The sequence below is a fragment of the Balaenoptera ricei genome, chromosome 6, assembly GCF_028023285.1.
Source record: "Balaenoptera ricei isolate mBalRic1 chromosome 6, mBalRic1.hap2, whole genome shotgun sequence".
NCBI lineage: Eukaryota > Metazoa > Chordata > Mammalia > Artiodactyla > Balaenopteridae > Balaenoptera > Balaenoptera ricei.
This window is the reverse complement of record NC_082644.1, coordinates 112,865,437-112,879,584: the sequence shown is the minus strand read 5'-3', so window position 1 is coordinate 112,879,584 and position 14,148 is coordinate 112,865,437. Positions and strand designations below refer to the sequence as shown.

The following is a 14,148-nucleotide window of genomic DNA, read 5'->3' as shown; positions in this document are numbered from 1 at the left end:
GAAGGGGGGGAAAAGAAGAGTAGCTGGCCACTATAGAAAACTACAAATCCCAGCACCCCCCCACGGTAAACAACTACGGGTCTCAGTAGTTTCAGCTCCCTGTACCCAGAGACCTCTGGGGACCTGCAGCCTGTGTTCCGCGGGAGAGAGCGTGGGGCGTGCCGAAGCAGCGGGGAAAATCGGGTCAAGCTTTACGCCGCTGCGTAGACGCGTCTCACGGGCCGGACGTGACGTAGGGAGTGTTCCGGCTTCGGCCTCCGCCGCTGCCGCCGCTAGCACAGCCGCGGACGCCGCTGCTGCCGTCGGGGCTTGTTATTTCTAAAATGGCGCCCCTGGACTTGGACAAGTATGTGGAGATAGCGCGGCTGTGCAAATACCTGCCGGAGAACGACCTGAAGGTGAGCCTGGCCGGGGCGGGAGCGCTGCTTTCGGGGCTCCCCCCCTTCCGGCAGTGGGGCTCCCGCCGGCCCGCCCTTCCTCTCTCCGCGGGACCCCCGGCGGTGTCCTGTCCCGTCTCGGTGGAGGGCCTAACGCGGTGCGAGGCGACTCGTTCCGACTTGGCGTCACGCGGGGAGCGGGGGAAGCCCGAGTCCCCCGAATGCCATCCCGAATCCCTCGGCGGGGATCCCAAGGAATGTCGCGGCCTCTGCCCCAGGGTTGCCCGTCCTGGCCTTGGGGCTGCCCCGGGGCTCGAGCCTTCACGGCTTTGCTTACAAGACTCCTCTCCCGTCACCCTGACCCCGGGTCTCGGTGTCTGACGCGAGCCCCCGCGGGCAGTGGCAGCGGTCATCCCCTCAGAAGCGGTGACAGGAGCGCGGGGAGGCCGGCGTCTGACAGGGAATGCAGCGTGCTCCCGGAACGCGGCCCCAGTGGGTTTAGGTGACTGAGGAATGGAGATGGGAAGGGGCAGGCGGGGGCCCTAGCGGTCTGGTAGGGTGAGAGAACGTCAAGTCGTCCCGCTGCCCGAGGACTTCTCCCAGTTGCTTTTTAGGAGTGTTGGTTTTCTTCTGCTCATTCCAATATGAACCCGTTTTCGAGCACGTCGTTGAGCTGTTTTAAGTGGATAAAGTAACAGACTCTCAATAAACACCAATACGTTTCTGTCCTTTAAGTTGTCCCCGCTCCACCCCCCCCCCCCCCGTCTCTTCTTAGCTCAAGGTTTCATTGTTTTGGTTTTCCAAAGGAAATGAGTCGTTCTTTGTACTGCAGAGTCCTAGCAACAGTAAACCTATGTTTGGGTAAAGGAATGAATGTAAGAGTAAAGAAATGTAAGCCTTTGGGATGCTGCTTTTTTGACAAGTGTTTCTATGCGTTTGTTAAAACCAGTGCTTAGGTGACTAGCAGTGTTTACAGGTTAGTGGTAGTGCCTGTTCTTGTTCAATTAACTTTGATTTGCTGTGTGGTAAGTGGGTAAACTGTTGATAATTTTGAGTTCTTTTTATTCTTTAAGCTGTGGGTTTAAAGCAATTTATTTTTGTCCGTGAATTTTTTTCTCTTAAGGAAGATATTATTGGTTTTTTCTTTTGCCATCTCTTGGTACAGGGAGTTGATATTTAACATCAGTCAACAGTATGCAAAATGTTTAAGGCCACAGGAGCTGTTGTGAATGTAACTAACTTGTATGTTAATTATATGTGCTGTTTTATAGGGGAGGCATTCTTGTCCATTCTCCCCTTTTTAACAGGATAATTTAATTAAAATGAGGACAAAGCCAGTATTAGTAGCTTTCATACTCTTGTGACGATAGTTTTGTAGCTTCTTTCTGCTATATGGCTTTTTAGGAAACAAGAATTTTTCCTTAAAAAAACGCAACATTGTGACCCAGTTCATTGGAAAACTAAAGTTGGTTTTTGCATGTCAGTGAATTGATGTGGAGTTTTCTGTTCTTTAGGATATGTAAAGCAGTTTTAAGCTTTGTGTTTATAATGAGTAAAATATTGCTTATTATGAAATGTATCTTGATATTGGATATTGAAATGATTTGAAAGACAAATCAGTTGGATTTTCTTTAGACCTCTTAGTTTGATAAACATTAGATTTCCTTCCTAACCTAAGAGAATATAGTTATTAAACCATTTCATTTCCCTTTGCAACACAATTGGACTGTACTTAGTGTGTATCTGTTTCCTAGTAAATTTTTTTCCCCACCCTGGACCAACTACTAGAAAAAAAAATTCTGAATTTTTCTATATAAGTGGAAGCTTTTCTTCTTTGTCTTGGAAATGTTTTTATCAGATTAATTTTCTTGTGCTGCATCTCTGGTGTATTTAAAGAAATTTAATTCTGTTTCTCCCTCTTGGCATGTAGTGCAAACTAAAATTAGGCAGGCCAAGAAAGTATTCCAGGAGCACTTTTTCTGAGGCTTTAAAGCCAAAATAAAATATTCTATCAAAGGAAGAAAAGAAATCATTGGGGCCACTTAATGATCATTATGGAAAAGATTTGTTCTGGTAGAAAAATAGACAGAAATTTACCTGTGTTTTAAATTGACTGGAAGTTGGAGATACTAAATAAAATAGTAAATGCATAGGATGTTCTAGATCTAATCATGATTTCTCTATATCTAAATTGGAAATGGTCAAATCACTAGTCCTGGGTCAAATGTACATAACTGTTTTGAAGGAATAAGGGTGATATGTGAAGGTGAGTGGACCAAAGCGTAACATGTCTTAAAAAAGAGTTCGTGTGATTCTCACCCACTAAAAAAATTTCAGAGAGGATCATAGAAGACACAGATTCCATATCTGACCAAATGTAAGAATGAATGATGGAAGACAGGTTTACTGAATACTTACACTTACGTATTTTGTCATAGGAGAGGTTCTGTAACTTGGAGATTGTCTGATCTCTTTGACAGTTCTTAAAGGTCCCATGTAAGTAAAGAAGTTGCACACTGAGTTGGTGTTCAGTTTTTTTTTTTTTACTGAGGAACTGAAGACAGTTTCCATGGTAGGGGTTGGGAGAATACTAGTGTCTACCTCAGACATGCAGCACAGGGAGAAGTAACCACTTCCATGGATTGATAGTTGCTGTAATCTTTTTTGGAACTCACTTTTATGTTTAGTCTGAACCATCTCTGTTTTTCATATAAGGCCACTGAGCCATCTCTGTTTTTCATATAAGGCCACTGCTCTGCAAAATTGTACCTCTGTTTGAAATGCCTCCATAAAACTTCAGAGAATTCTCCCTTGCTTTTTTCTAAGACTTGGTGAAGAGCATTTTGTACCTCCTTATTCAGCCTCTATCTGATTTTATAGAGTCTCATATATGGTAGTCTTGAGCCTTCTAGGTTTGAAGCCTGTTAGTCTTGTCACTCACCTTATTGCCTGTCTTACTGATCATTTTGTTTACCTGAGTTGTTTGGTTTTGTATATTATCTTTCTTTAGGTATTTCAAGGAAAAATGAACACAGTACAGCAGTTAGGGACAGACTGTGGCTTTCTATGGGGCTAGAATAGTTTTTTTTGTTTGTTTTGTTTTTTAAATTCTATTTATTTATTTATTTATTTATTTATTTTTGGCTGTGTTGGGTCTTCGTTTCTGTGCGAGGGCTTTCTCTAGTTGCGGCGAGCGGGGGCCACTCTTCATCGCGGTGCGCGGGCCTCTCACTGTCGCGGCCTCTCTTGTTGCGGAGCACAGGCTCCAGACGCTCAGGCTCAGTAATTGTGGCTCACGGGCCCAGCTGCTCCGCGGCACGTGGGATCCTCCCAGACCAGGGCTCGAACCCGCGTCCCCCGCGTTGGCAGGCAGACTCTCAACCACTGCGCCACCAGGGAAGCCCATAGAATAGTTTTTTCAGTGTTTTCATTCATAATCTTTCTGAGACCCTTTGTGATAATCCTTGGCATTTTGTCTTTTTGGCTACAGAGTCACAGTCTCTTGGGTCTTCTGAAAATAGTCTGTAGCAGTGCTGTCCAGTAGAAAATGCTCAGAAAATGTGAGCCTCAAATTGTTAAATTTTTTAAAGTAGAAAGAAACAGGTGAAATCAATCTTAGTAATATTTTATTTAACCCAATTTCAACATACAATTAATATAAAATTACTAACATAATACCTTGTCTTTTTTTTGTATTAAGTCTACAAAATGTGGTATATGTTTTACATTTACAACACATCCCAGTTTGGATCAGCCACATTTCAGGTGCTCAATAGCTGCATGTGGTAGTAGGTTTCCTATGGGACAATGCACACTTCTAATGACTCCCCAGACCCTTTTCTAGAATTTCAGAGCTGAGAGAGAATCAGAGTTTGCCTAGTTCTGTATTCTTCTCACTTTACTGAGGGGGAACTGAGCTTTGTAGAGTTTATGATCTGCCTGAGGATGTCCAGCTAATCATTGAATTAAGTTGGAAAGCCTCTTTGTGCAGAGCTCTTTCTGATACAGTTAATAGCCTTTTAGGATGGCAAATAGCATACTTTTCCTCTTAATCACCTTTCTTTTTACCTTCCATTCTGAGCACATTAGAGTGCTCTCTTCTGACAGTGTGCCTTGTACTTCCCTGCTTCTTTCCTTCTGCTTAGTCTCCTTCTTTTACCTACTTATCTAATACTTATATAGCACAAATATTAAATCATTTAATACTGTGTGAGTTGGGTACTAACATTTGCCCCATTTTACAGACAGGTATCTCAAGCACAGGCAGATTAACTTTTCAAAGGCATATAGCTAGTAAGTAAGTGAAGGAGCTGCATTCAGACCTAGGCAGTCTGGCTCCAGGGTTCACATCCATAACTACCACTTACGCTTCCTCTATACAATACCCTTCATGCCCCTTTTAATTTAATTAATTAATTTATTTATTTTTTGGCTGCACCAAATGGCTTGTGGAATCTTAGTTCCCCTACCAGGGATCGAACCCGGGCCCACAGCAGTGAAAGTGCAGAGTCCTAACCACTGGACCAACAGGGAATTCCCCTCCATGCCCTTTTTAGCTCTAGCTCAGATGTCACTTTCTCCATACAGGGCTCCTGGATTCCACAGTCAGAATTATTAGTAATGGTTAGAATTTACACAGCTACTTACAGTTTTCAGAGTACCTTCATGTCCACTCTATCACTGTGATAGGCAGAACAAATATCAGAGCCAGGACTTGATGAGGTTTAAGTGACTTTTGCCACAGTAAGTCAGCAGAGTATATACCTGAATTTATTTGCTATTTAAAATTTCCATTCTGGAATTCCCTGGTGGTCCAGTGGTTAGGACTCGGTGCTTTCGCTGCCATGGCCCAGGTTCAATATCTGGTCTGGGAACTAAGATCCCGCAAGCTGTTTGGCAAGGCCAAAAAAATTTTCCATTCTTTCTATCCTATACTAACCTTTGCCCCATAGCACTTTTTGTTCCATTTTACTACCACTGTATTGTTCTGTCTTGTATGATAGTAAATATGCCTGTCTCCACCATTAGACTGCAAGCTTCTTGAAGGGCCAGGATCGTATCTTGTTTATTTTTGTATTCTCCACAGTCTTAGAACACTGCCTTGTATGTGATAGACACTCAGTTAAGGTGTGTTGAATCAAACCGTACTGCTTTACAACAGACATTTCTTTAACTGTCTCCTGTGTCAAGTACTATTCCCTGTGGATGCTAGAGGTAGAATTTGGCACTTCTCTCTGTCTTTGAGGGGCTCTCAATATAGTAGGGGAGATAGAGAGGTAAACAAATGATCATTGCATAGTGTGGTAGGTGCTAAAATAGAGAGCTGTCCAGCATATCAGAGAACATAGAAGAAGCAGCATCTAACTCTGGAGCCACAGATAGTTTCACAAAGGAGGAGCAATGAGAGGATGAGCAGAGTTTTTTCAGGTAGACAAGATGGGAAGGAAAGAACATGAAGCAGAAGAAATACCGTGTGCAATGGTATAGCTTAATCTGAAAGAACATGGCTGGTCAACTTGAAGTAGTCTGGTATGGCTCGAGGTGGTGCAGGGAAGACAGGCAGAGACCAAATCATGGAAGACGAGGCTGATAAACTTGGATTTTTATCTTTGAGATGGTTCATGTATAAACACTTTGAAATGTTTTTATATTTTAGGGAAAAACAAATAAATCATGCTTTGTGATTTTTTTAAAATATGGCTAACTAAAAAGTAGATTCAAAGAAAACTATTAGAGAGGTACACTGTTGTATGTAGTAAGAATATGACAAAATCACAAAGATGATATCTGAATGGAGTTTGGGAAACACTATAGTAGACAGAGGAGTGTCCTTGAGAGGTTTTTAAGGGGGACAGTGACGGGTTTTGGAATTTTCTAGCAGCATTATGGACCTTGGGTTGGAATGGGACAAAAATGTCATAGAAGCAATAGACCACGTGACATAAAAGCTTTTGAAGTAAGCCAGTGACAAGTGGTTGTGGTGTATAAAAGGAAATGAAGATGGTATAATAGGACCTGTTGACAGATTATGTCTAGGTTTGAGAGAGAGAGAGAAGAGTTCAGTGTAATCTCTTAGTTTCTGGCATGGATTACTTAGTAAATACTAATAACTAGGTTAAGGCATACAAGGGAGTTTGGTTTGGGCCAGACTGAATTTGAGATGCTGCCAAGTCAAGACATTGAGGCAGAAACGTTCAGAAGACTGTTGGATAAACAGATCTGTTGGGTAACAAATATTTATTGATTACCAAATGTGCTCCAGCCATTGTTCTAATAGTGTTAAACTCAGGAGGAAGGTCTAGACCAGTGGTTCTCAGCTGGGGGTGATTTTGCCCCCTGAGCAGATATTTGGTGATGTCTGGAGACACTTGTAGATTTTCACAGCTATCTAGGGGGTGTAGAGGCCAGATGTTGCTGAACATCATACAGTGCACAGGACAGCAGCCCCCACAACAGAGAGTTGTCGGCAGTGCCAGGGCTCAGAAACTCTGGTTTTTACTGAAGGTACAGATATTTCCTTCTGTATTGTTAGCATCTGAATATCATTGTCATCTTGGATTCCCGCTCCCACTCTTCCTTCCCAGGGATTTGTGTTATAGTAGAGACTCTATTCAGAGGCTGTGTAGAATATAATCTTAGATAGATTTTTATTTCTTAAGAGATTTTATAAATACCAGTATGTAAAAGTAAGTAAAGGAAATAGTATGTTTCAGATAACAAGATCAGCTAAATGAAGAATTACAGAAATTCAAAACCCAGTGTGTTTGAGGGTCAAGAGAGAACAGGGAGACAGGAGCAGAGAATAGAGTGGATCTGTAAACAAGTATCTTGAGGAAAAGGTAGAGAAGGGAAATAGGGTCTCCTAAGAATGGGTCCATGAACCTCTACTTTTTCAAGGATTAGGAATTAATTAGGCACCGTGGGGAAAAATGGGTGTAGTTTGCCCTATATTTGGGATAAGATTGAGAATCTTGCCTCAGTGACTGCTTTGGGGCAGAAAGAGAAACCATGCTTCCTACAAATCAAGCTGCAAACAAAGCTTTGAAGGGCTTTGGAGGAGCCTCTCCCATGGCAAGACTGGGCTCTGAGAGGCCACTGTGTGTGTAGTTGGCTGACATATGTAGAGTTTGTACTGAGATTTCATAGACTTCTTATTTTTATGTGTTCTTGACATGAATTTGTAAGCTGCTGCTGAACTGGAGCGATGAGAGGCAGTGGCTTTGGCTTAGAGGCTTAGTGCTCTAAGTCCTCTGTTGGAACTGCAGAAGTGGCAGTTATAGGAGGCAGCTGTTAACTTTACTCAAGTTAGCGTGCCTGGCCTTGGGTTGAAGATGTTGCCTAAGTAGTTTACATGGTTCGCTAGGCACTCACTGGCTTTTGGTAGGGTTTCACAGTGATGTTCTTTAGCTAATGGTCTCCTGTTACTTTCAGATCAGCACTGGGGGTTTGGGCCAGTCACCAGAAGTGACTTGCAGTCCAGGAGGCATTATGGGCCAGGAGAGCCAGTCATATGTGGGTGCAAATTCTGCAACACTCAAAATGAGAACATAGAGTCCCTCACGAATCTGTGCTGTGATTAGTTTCAGAATGTTAAATGATAACTCACTTTGTTCTAAAAAGGATATAGAGTGGTTTACAAAGAAGCATTCAATATAGCAAGATAAATTATATTCAGAATAAGTAAGAAAAATGAGACAAGAAGAAAATAAAGATAGGAAACCAAGATGGAGCCAATAGGAAAAGTAAGAATAGTACATATAAAATAAAAGCTATGATGACTGGGTTACTTCTTTGAGATTAGGCCTTAAGCTTTCTAGGAGCCTACAGAAAGATGGAAACTGATCAACTAAAAAAAATTTACAGAGTCTGTAAGATGATAAAAGTAAGCTTCTCAGGGAAATCACTTCTATCCCTGATGGAAGAAACAAAGAGACATTCCTCCCCCAGTCCTCCTTGAAGGCAACTATTTAATCACAGCATCCTATGCACCTTGTTTATAGTCCATGCAATGACTAGCTCTGTAGAGGACTGTTTCCTATAATGTCCTTTACTACAGGTTGATAGTATGACATTAAAGTGCAATTTGGGAAAAAGCAATTGGGAAAGGAGTGCAGTGTAACGCAGGGTGAGGACAGCCCTCTCTAGAGGACAGTCTGGCTTAATTCATGGTGGAGTTTATAGTAGGTTGGTTTGTTTGGGTAACATACTAATGATTGATCTTTAAAGGGGTGTACACCAAATTTGATGGAGCCCCCAAATTTACAAGTAACTGAGAGTGGGCAAGAGGCGAGATCAACAATATACGCTTATGTCAGAGAATATATTAGGTATGGGCCCTGACCTTCACTGATGGAGGTTAGGCCTCTTCTTAAAAGATGTGCAATCTGAAAGAGTGTGGGTGGGACAAGTGCCTGAGAACATGCAGGCCTCCTGGCAACAAACAGAAAACTCTGCCCACTCCTGGACAAATTACAGCAAAGCACTTCTACAGATACCTTGGTGGAATTCTCTTTGAGGAGGTTTGGTGAGTGTACCTGAAAAAAATCGCAAATATTAATTGAGCAAGGCATTATACCTAAGAAAGGTGGGTAAGGTCCTGAGATAGGTACTTTAAAACATCACTATATTGTTTTATTTTAAAAATTGTATAGTTTCAGAAAGTACATTCAAAAGTATAAATTGCTGCTCTATGAGGCTAACCTAAAAAAAAGTAGTGCTCTTTTTTCTGGCTGACTGAGAAGGGAAGTGGTAATGAAAGACTATAAAAAAATACAGGCCAGTCATGGCATATTTGTTCTTTGGAACTACCCTTAAGCTAGATGGAAGTGAGTTAGGGTGAAAAAAAAATGCAAATAGTAATTGTAAACTTTGGGAGCTAATTACTATACAAATAATAAATTATATATCACAGGTCTAATGGATTATAATAGAAAGAGGATGTTGTACAACACTGATCTTTTGAAATTGATTGGGAGGACAGCTACCTCTATCCACAAGGAGTAGATTTGAGTGGTTTTGGTCAACGTGGTAATTATTATTTTTAAAGAGGTACTATATATTATTAATTTAAAAATAACTGTTTTATGAGATATAATTCACATATCATAAAATTAATTTTTAAAGTGTATAATTCAGTGGGGTTTTTTTTCCCAGTGGGTTTTAATATATTTACAGAGTTGTGCAACCATTGCCATAATCAATGTTAGAACATTTTTATCATCCCAAAGAGAAACTATACCCATTAACAGAAACTCCCCATTACCCCTTACCTCAAAGTCCAGCCCTAAGCAACCATTAATCTATTTTATATCTTCATGGATTTGCCTATTCCAGGCATTTCAGATAAATTGAGTCATATATTGAGTTGGCTAAAAAGTTCCTTCGGGTTTTTCCATAAGGTGTTATGGAACTTTTTGGCCAACTCAATATATATATATTTTTAAAAATAAATTTATTTGTTTGTTTATTTATTTATTTTTGGCTGTGTTGGGTCTTCATTGCTGCGCGTGGGCTCTCTCCAGCTGTGGCGAGCGAGGGCCACTCCTCGCCGTGGTGCGTGGGCTTAACATTGTGGTGCTTGTTGCAGAGCACAGGCTCCAGGCGCACAGGCCCCAGTGGCTGTGGCACGCAGGCTCAGTAGTTGTGGCGCATGGGCTTAGTTGCTCTGCGGCAGTGGGATCCTCCCGGACCAGGGCTCGAACCCGTGTTCCCTGCATTGGCAGATGGACTCCCAACCACTGCACCACCAGGGAAGCCCTGGCCAAATATTATGTGGCCTTTTGTGACTGGCTTATTTAGCATGATGTTTTCAAGATTCATCTATGTTTGTTTTTTGTTTTTTTTATAAATTTATTTATTTATTTTTATTTTTGGCTGTGTTGGGTCTTCTTTGCTGTGCGCGGGCTTTCTCTAGTTGTGGCGAGCGGGGGCTGCTCTTCGTTGTGGTGCATCGGCTTCTCATTGTGGTGGCTTCTCAGGTTGTGGAGCATGGGCTCTAGGTGCGTGGGCTTCGGTAGTTGTGGTACGCGGGTTCAGTAGTTGTGGCTCGCGGGCTCTAGAGCGCAGGCTCAGTAGTTGTGGCACACGGGCTTAGTTGCTCCACGGCATGTGGGATCTCCCTGGACCAGGGCTCGAACCCATGTCCCCTGCATTGGCAGGCGGATTCTTTACCACTGCACCACCAGGGAAGCCCCTTCCATCAGTATTGAACATAGTTGATTACTCCTTTTTTGAAACATTTTCTTCACCGGACTTCCATAATACCACACTCTCATGGTTTCCTTTGTACTTCATCAAGCACTCCCTTTTGCTGGTTTCTCCTTCTGTCCCTAACTTCTGTGTGAAGTATTAAGACTCATTTTTATAACTTATCCTTTTCTCTATTTGTAAGCAGCCACTTTAGTTGTCTCTTCTAGTCTCATGACTTGAAGTATATATTTCCTGACAATCTCCAAATTGGTCTCTCTAACCTGGATCCTTTTCCTTGAATTCAGGACTCACTTGGTCAGCTGTTTACAGCACATCTTAGGCACTTTGAAGTCTGATAGGCATTGCAGATTTAGTGTGTCAGAATCAAATCTTACAGCCAAATAGTGGAAACAACCCAAATGTTCAGCAACTGATGAATGGATAAGCAAAATGTGGTAAATACATACCATGGAATATTATTCAACTATAAAGAAGAACAAAGAAATAATGCATGTTACAATGTGGATGGACTTTAAAAACATATGTTAAGTGAAAGAAGCTAGTCACAAAAGGCACCATTTCTAGATGTCCAGAATGAACAAATCCATAGACACAGCAGACTAGTGATTGCCCAGGGCTGGGGGGTGGGGTTGTGGGAGGTGGGAGGTGAGTGCTAATGAGTATACAGTTTCTTTCTGGGGTGATGAGAATGTTCTAAAATTGATTATGGTGATGGTTGCCCAACAGTGAACACGCTGAAAACCACTGAATTTTACGCATTAAAGGGGTGAATTTTACGATGTGTGAATTATATCTCAATGAAGTTGTTAAACAAGCCCCACAAATTCCTCGTTCCCCGTCCCCCAAACAAAACCCAGACAAATCAAAACAATCTACTACTCGTGAAAAAATAATTGAGAAGCACTGGGCTTATTAAAATTAAAAACTTTGCTCTGCATGGGAATTCCCTGGTGGTGGTCCAGTGGTTAGGATTTCACACTGTCACTGCTGAGGGCCCAGGTTTGATCTCTGGTCGGGGAACTAAAATTCCACAAGCCACGTGGCCAAAAAAAAAAAAAAGAAAATTAAAAAAACCAACAAAAACCTTGCTCTGTAAAAGACGCTTTCAAGAGAGTGAGAAGGCAAGCCATGGACTGGGAGAAAATATTTGTGAAAGACATGTCTGATAAGGGACTTTTATCCAGAATAAACAAAACACTCTTAAAACTCAGCAGTAGGAAAACAAACAACCCTATTAAAAATGGTTCAAAGGGGCTTCCCTGGTGGCACAGTGGTTAAGAATCCGCCTGCCAATGTAGGGGACATGGGTTTGAGCCCTGGTCCGGGAAGATCCCACATGCCGCAGAGCAGCTGAGCCCGTGTGCCACAACTACCGAGCCTGCGCTCTAGAGCCCGCGTGCCACAACTACTGAGCCCATGTGCTGCAACTACTGAAGCCTGCATGCCTAGAGCCCGTGTTCCACAACAAGAGAAGCCACCGCAATGAGAAGCCCTCGCACCGCAACAAAGAGTAGCCCCCGCTCACCGCAACTAGAGAAAGCCCATGCACAGCAATGAAGACCCAATGCAGGCAAAAAAAAAAGAGCCAAAGACTTGAGCAGATACCTCAGCAAAGAAGATGTATAGATGACAAGCCTATGAAAAGATGCTCCATATCATATGTCATTAGGGAGATGCAAATTAAAACAAGGTGGGAATTCCCCAGTGGTCCAGTGGTTAGGACTCTTGCTTTCACTGCCGAGGGCCCAGGTTCAATCCCTGGTCAGGGAACTGAGATCTCACAGTCCGCGTGGTGTGGCCAAAACCAAAACAAAACAAAACCAAAAAAAACAACAACAAGGCAATACCACTACACACCTATTAGAATGGCCAGAATCCAAAACACTGACAGCACCAAACACTGGCAAAACTGTAGAGAAACGGAAACTCTCACTCATTGTTGATGGGGATGCAGACCAGTACAGCCACTTTGGAAGATCATTTAGCAGTTTCTTACCAAACTAAACACCCTTACCATATGATGTAGCAGTCATGCTCCTTGGTGTTTATCCAAATGAGTTGAAAACTTAACATCCACTGTAAAACCTATACACAGATGTTTATGGCAGCATTATTCATAATTGCCAAAATTTGAAAGCAACCAAGATGTCCTTCAGTAGACAAATGGTTAAATAAACTGGTACATTGAGATAATGGAATATTATTCAGCGCTAAAAAGAAATGAGCTATCAAGCCATGAAGAGACATGAAGGAAGCTTAAATGCGTATTACTACGTGAAAGAAGCCAACCTGAAAAGACAACGTATGTATGATTCCAACTATGTGACATTCTAGAAGAGGCAAAACTATGGTGATAGTAAAAAGATCAGTGGTTTCCATCCTTTCCCCATACCTTGCCCGGCACATCTCTTAAATCTGGAAGTCATCTGTATCCTTTATCACATCCTTTAGTAAACTGGTAAATGCAGGTGTTTCCCTGAGTTCTGTGAGCTGCTCTAGCAAATTATTTAAACCTAAGGAGGAGGTCTTTGGAACCTCTGATCTATAGCCGGTTGGTTAGAAGCGCAGGTGATAACCTGGGCCTGCAACTGGTGTCTGAAGTGTGTGTGTATATTGGAAGGGGAGTTGGTGGGGGGGCAGTGTTGTGGGACTGAGCCCTTAACTTGTGGGATCTGACAGTATCTCTGGTAGATAATGTCAGAATTGAGTTAAATTGTAGGATACCCCGCTGGTGCTGCAGAGAATTGCATATTGTAGGGAGAAAAAACCTTCATACATTTGGTGACCAGGAGTGTCAAAACTGTGTGTTCTGTGTGACTAGTAAGGGAGACACATAGGAAAGAAGCACAAAGTAGGGAAGAACTGAGTTTTTCCCTACATAGGAAGGAAAAAGCTGAGGTTTTTTGTTTTTATTTTTGTTTTTTTTAAACAAATGCAAACTGGAACTGAAGGAACCTTAGAGACCATCTTTAATGATAAACTTAAGGCTCTGAGTTCAGAAACATTGTTTCACTCACCAGTATCTGTTCCTTTTACAAATAATGGATGGATTATATATCTGGACCAAGGATTGTTTATTGAAGCATCTGAGGGTTGTAGGACATTCAGCACAGAAGGAGCTTGCTACTCAGGGCCAGAAGGACTCCAGGCCAAAAGGATGATCTTGCCTTTGAGGTGCTATTTGAAGATCAGGAACTTATCCTAGGAATAAGAGCAAAGCTTTTTATTTTGAAAATGTTTTAAACAGCTTGATTTCCCCTCATTTTGGGGGGAGGGACTTTTTTCTTGCTCTTCCTTCCCCCTCCCATTGTGAGTTCTCGCCTGTGCTTGCCTCTGTGTAAAGTGTTGTAGCTATAACTGTTAAAGTGTGTCGCTCATATATTTAAGTAAATTGTAGCATTTAGATTCCTTAATTAATGTTTAAAATCATTTCATTATGCTCGTGTAGTTTAATTTGTCCTTTCTTGGCAGATCTTCATAAAATCTAGTAGGACCTCTGACTGTAGTATTAATTGGTCTCAGATGGAAGGAAGATTTCCTCCCCAGTTCTTTTTTTTTTTTT

The 14,148-nt window shown here is 42.0% G+C and overlaps 1 protein-coding gene across 1 annotated transcript in view; it reads left to right on the top strand.

Moving 5' to 3' along the window:
- The first annotated feature begins 126 nt into the window (after nucleotides 1-126).
- The window catches only part of PPP6C (protein phosphatase 6 catalytic subunit), a 30,720-nt gene continuing 16,698 nt past the window's right edge, over nucleotides 127-14,148 (top strand). Inside the window, exon 1 of the mRNA XM_059925601.1 lies at nucleotides 127-398. Coding sequence (XP_059781584.1) covers nucleotides 324-398 — 75 coding nt within the window. The 5' untranslated portion in view covers nucleotides 127-323. The remainder of the gene's footprint in view (nucleotides 399-14,148) is intronic.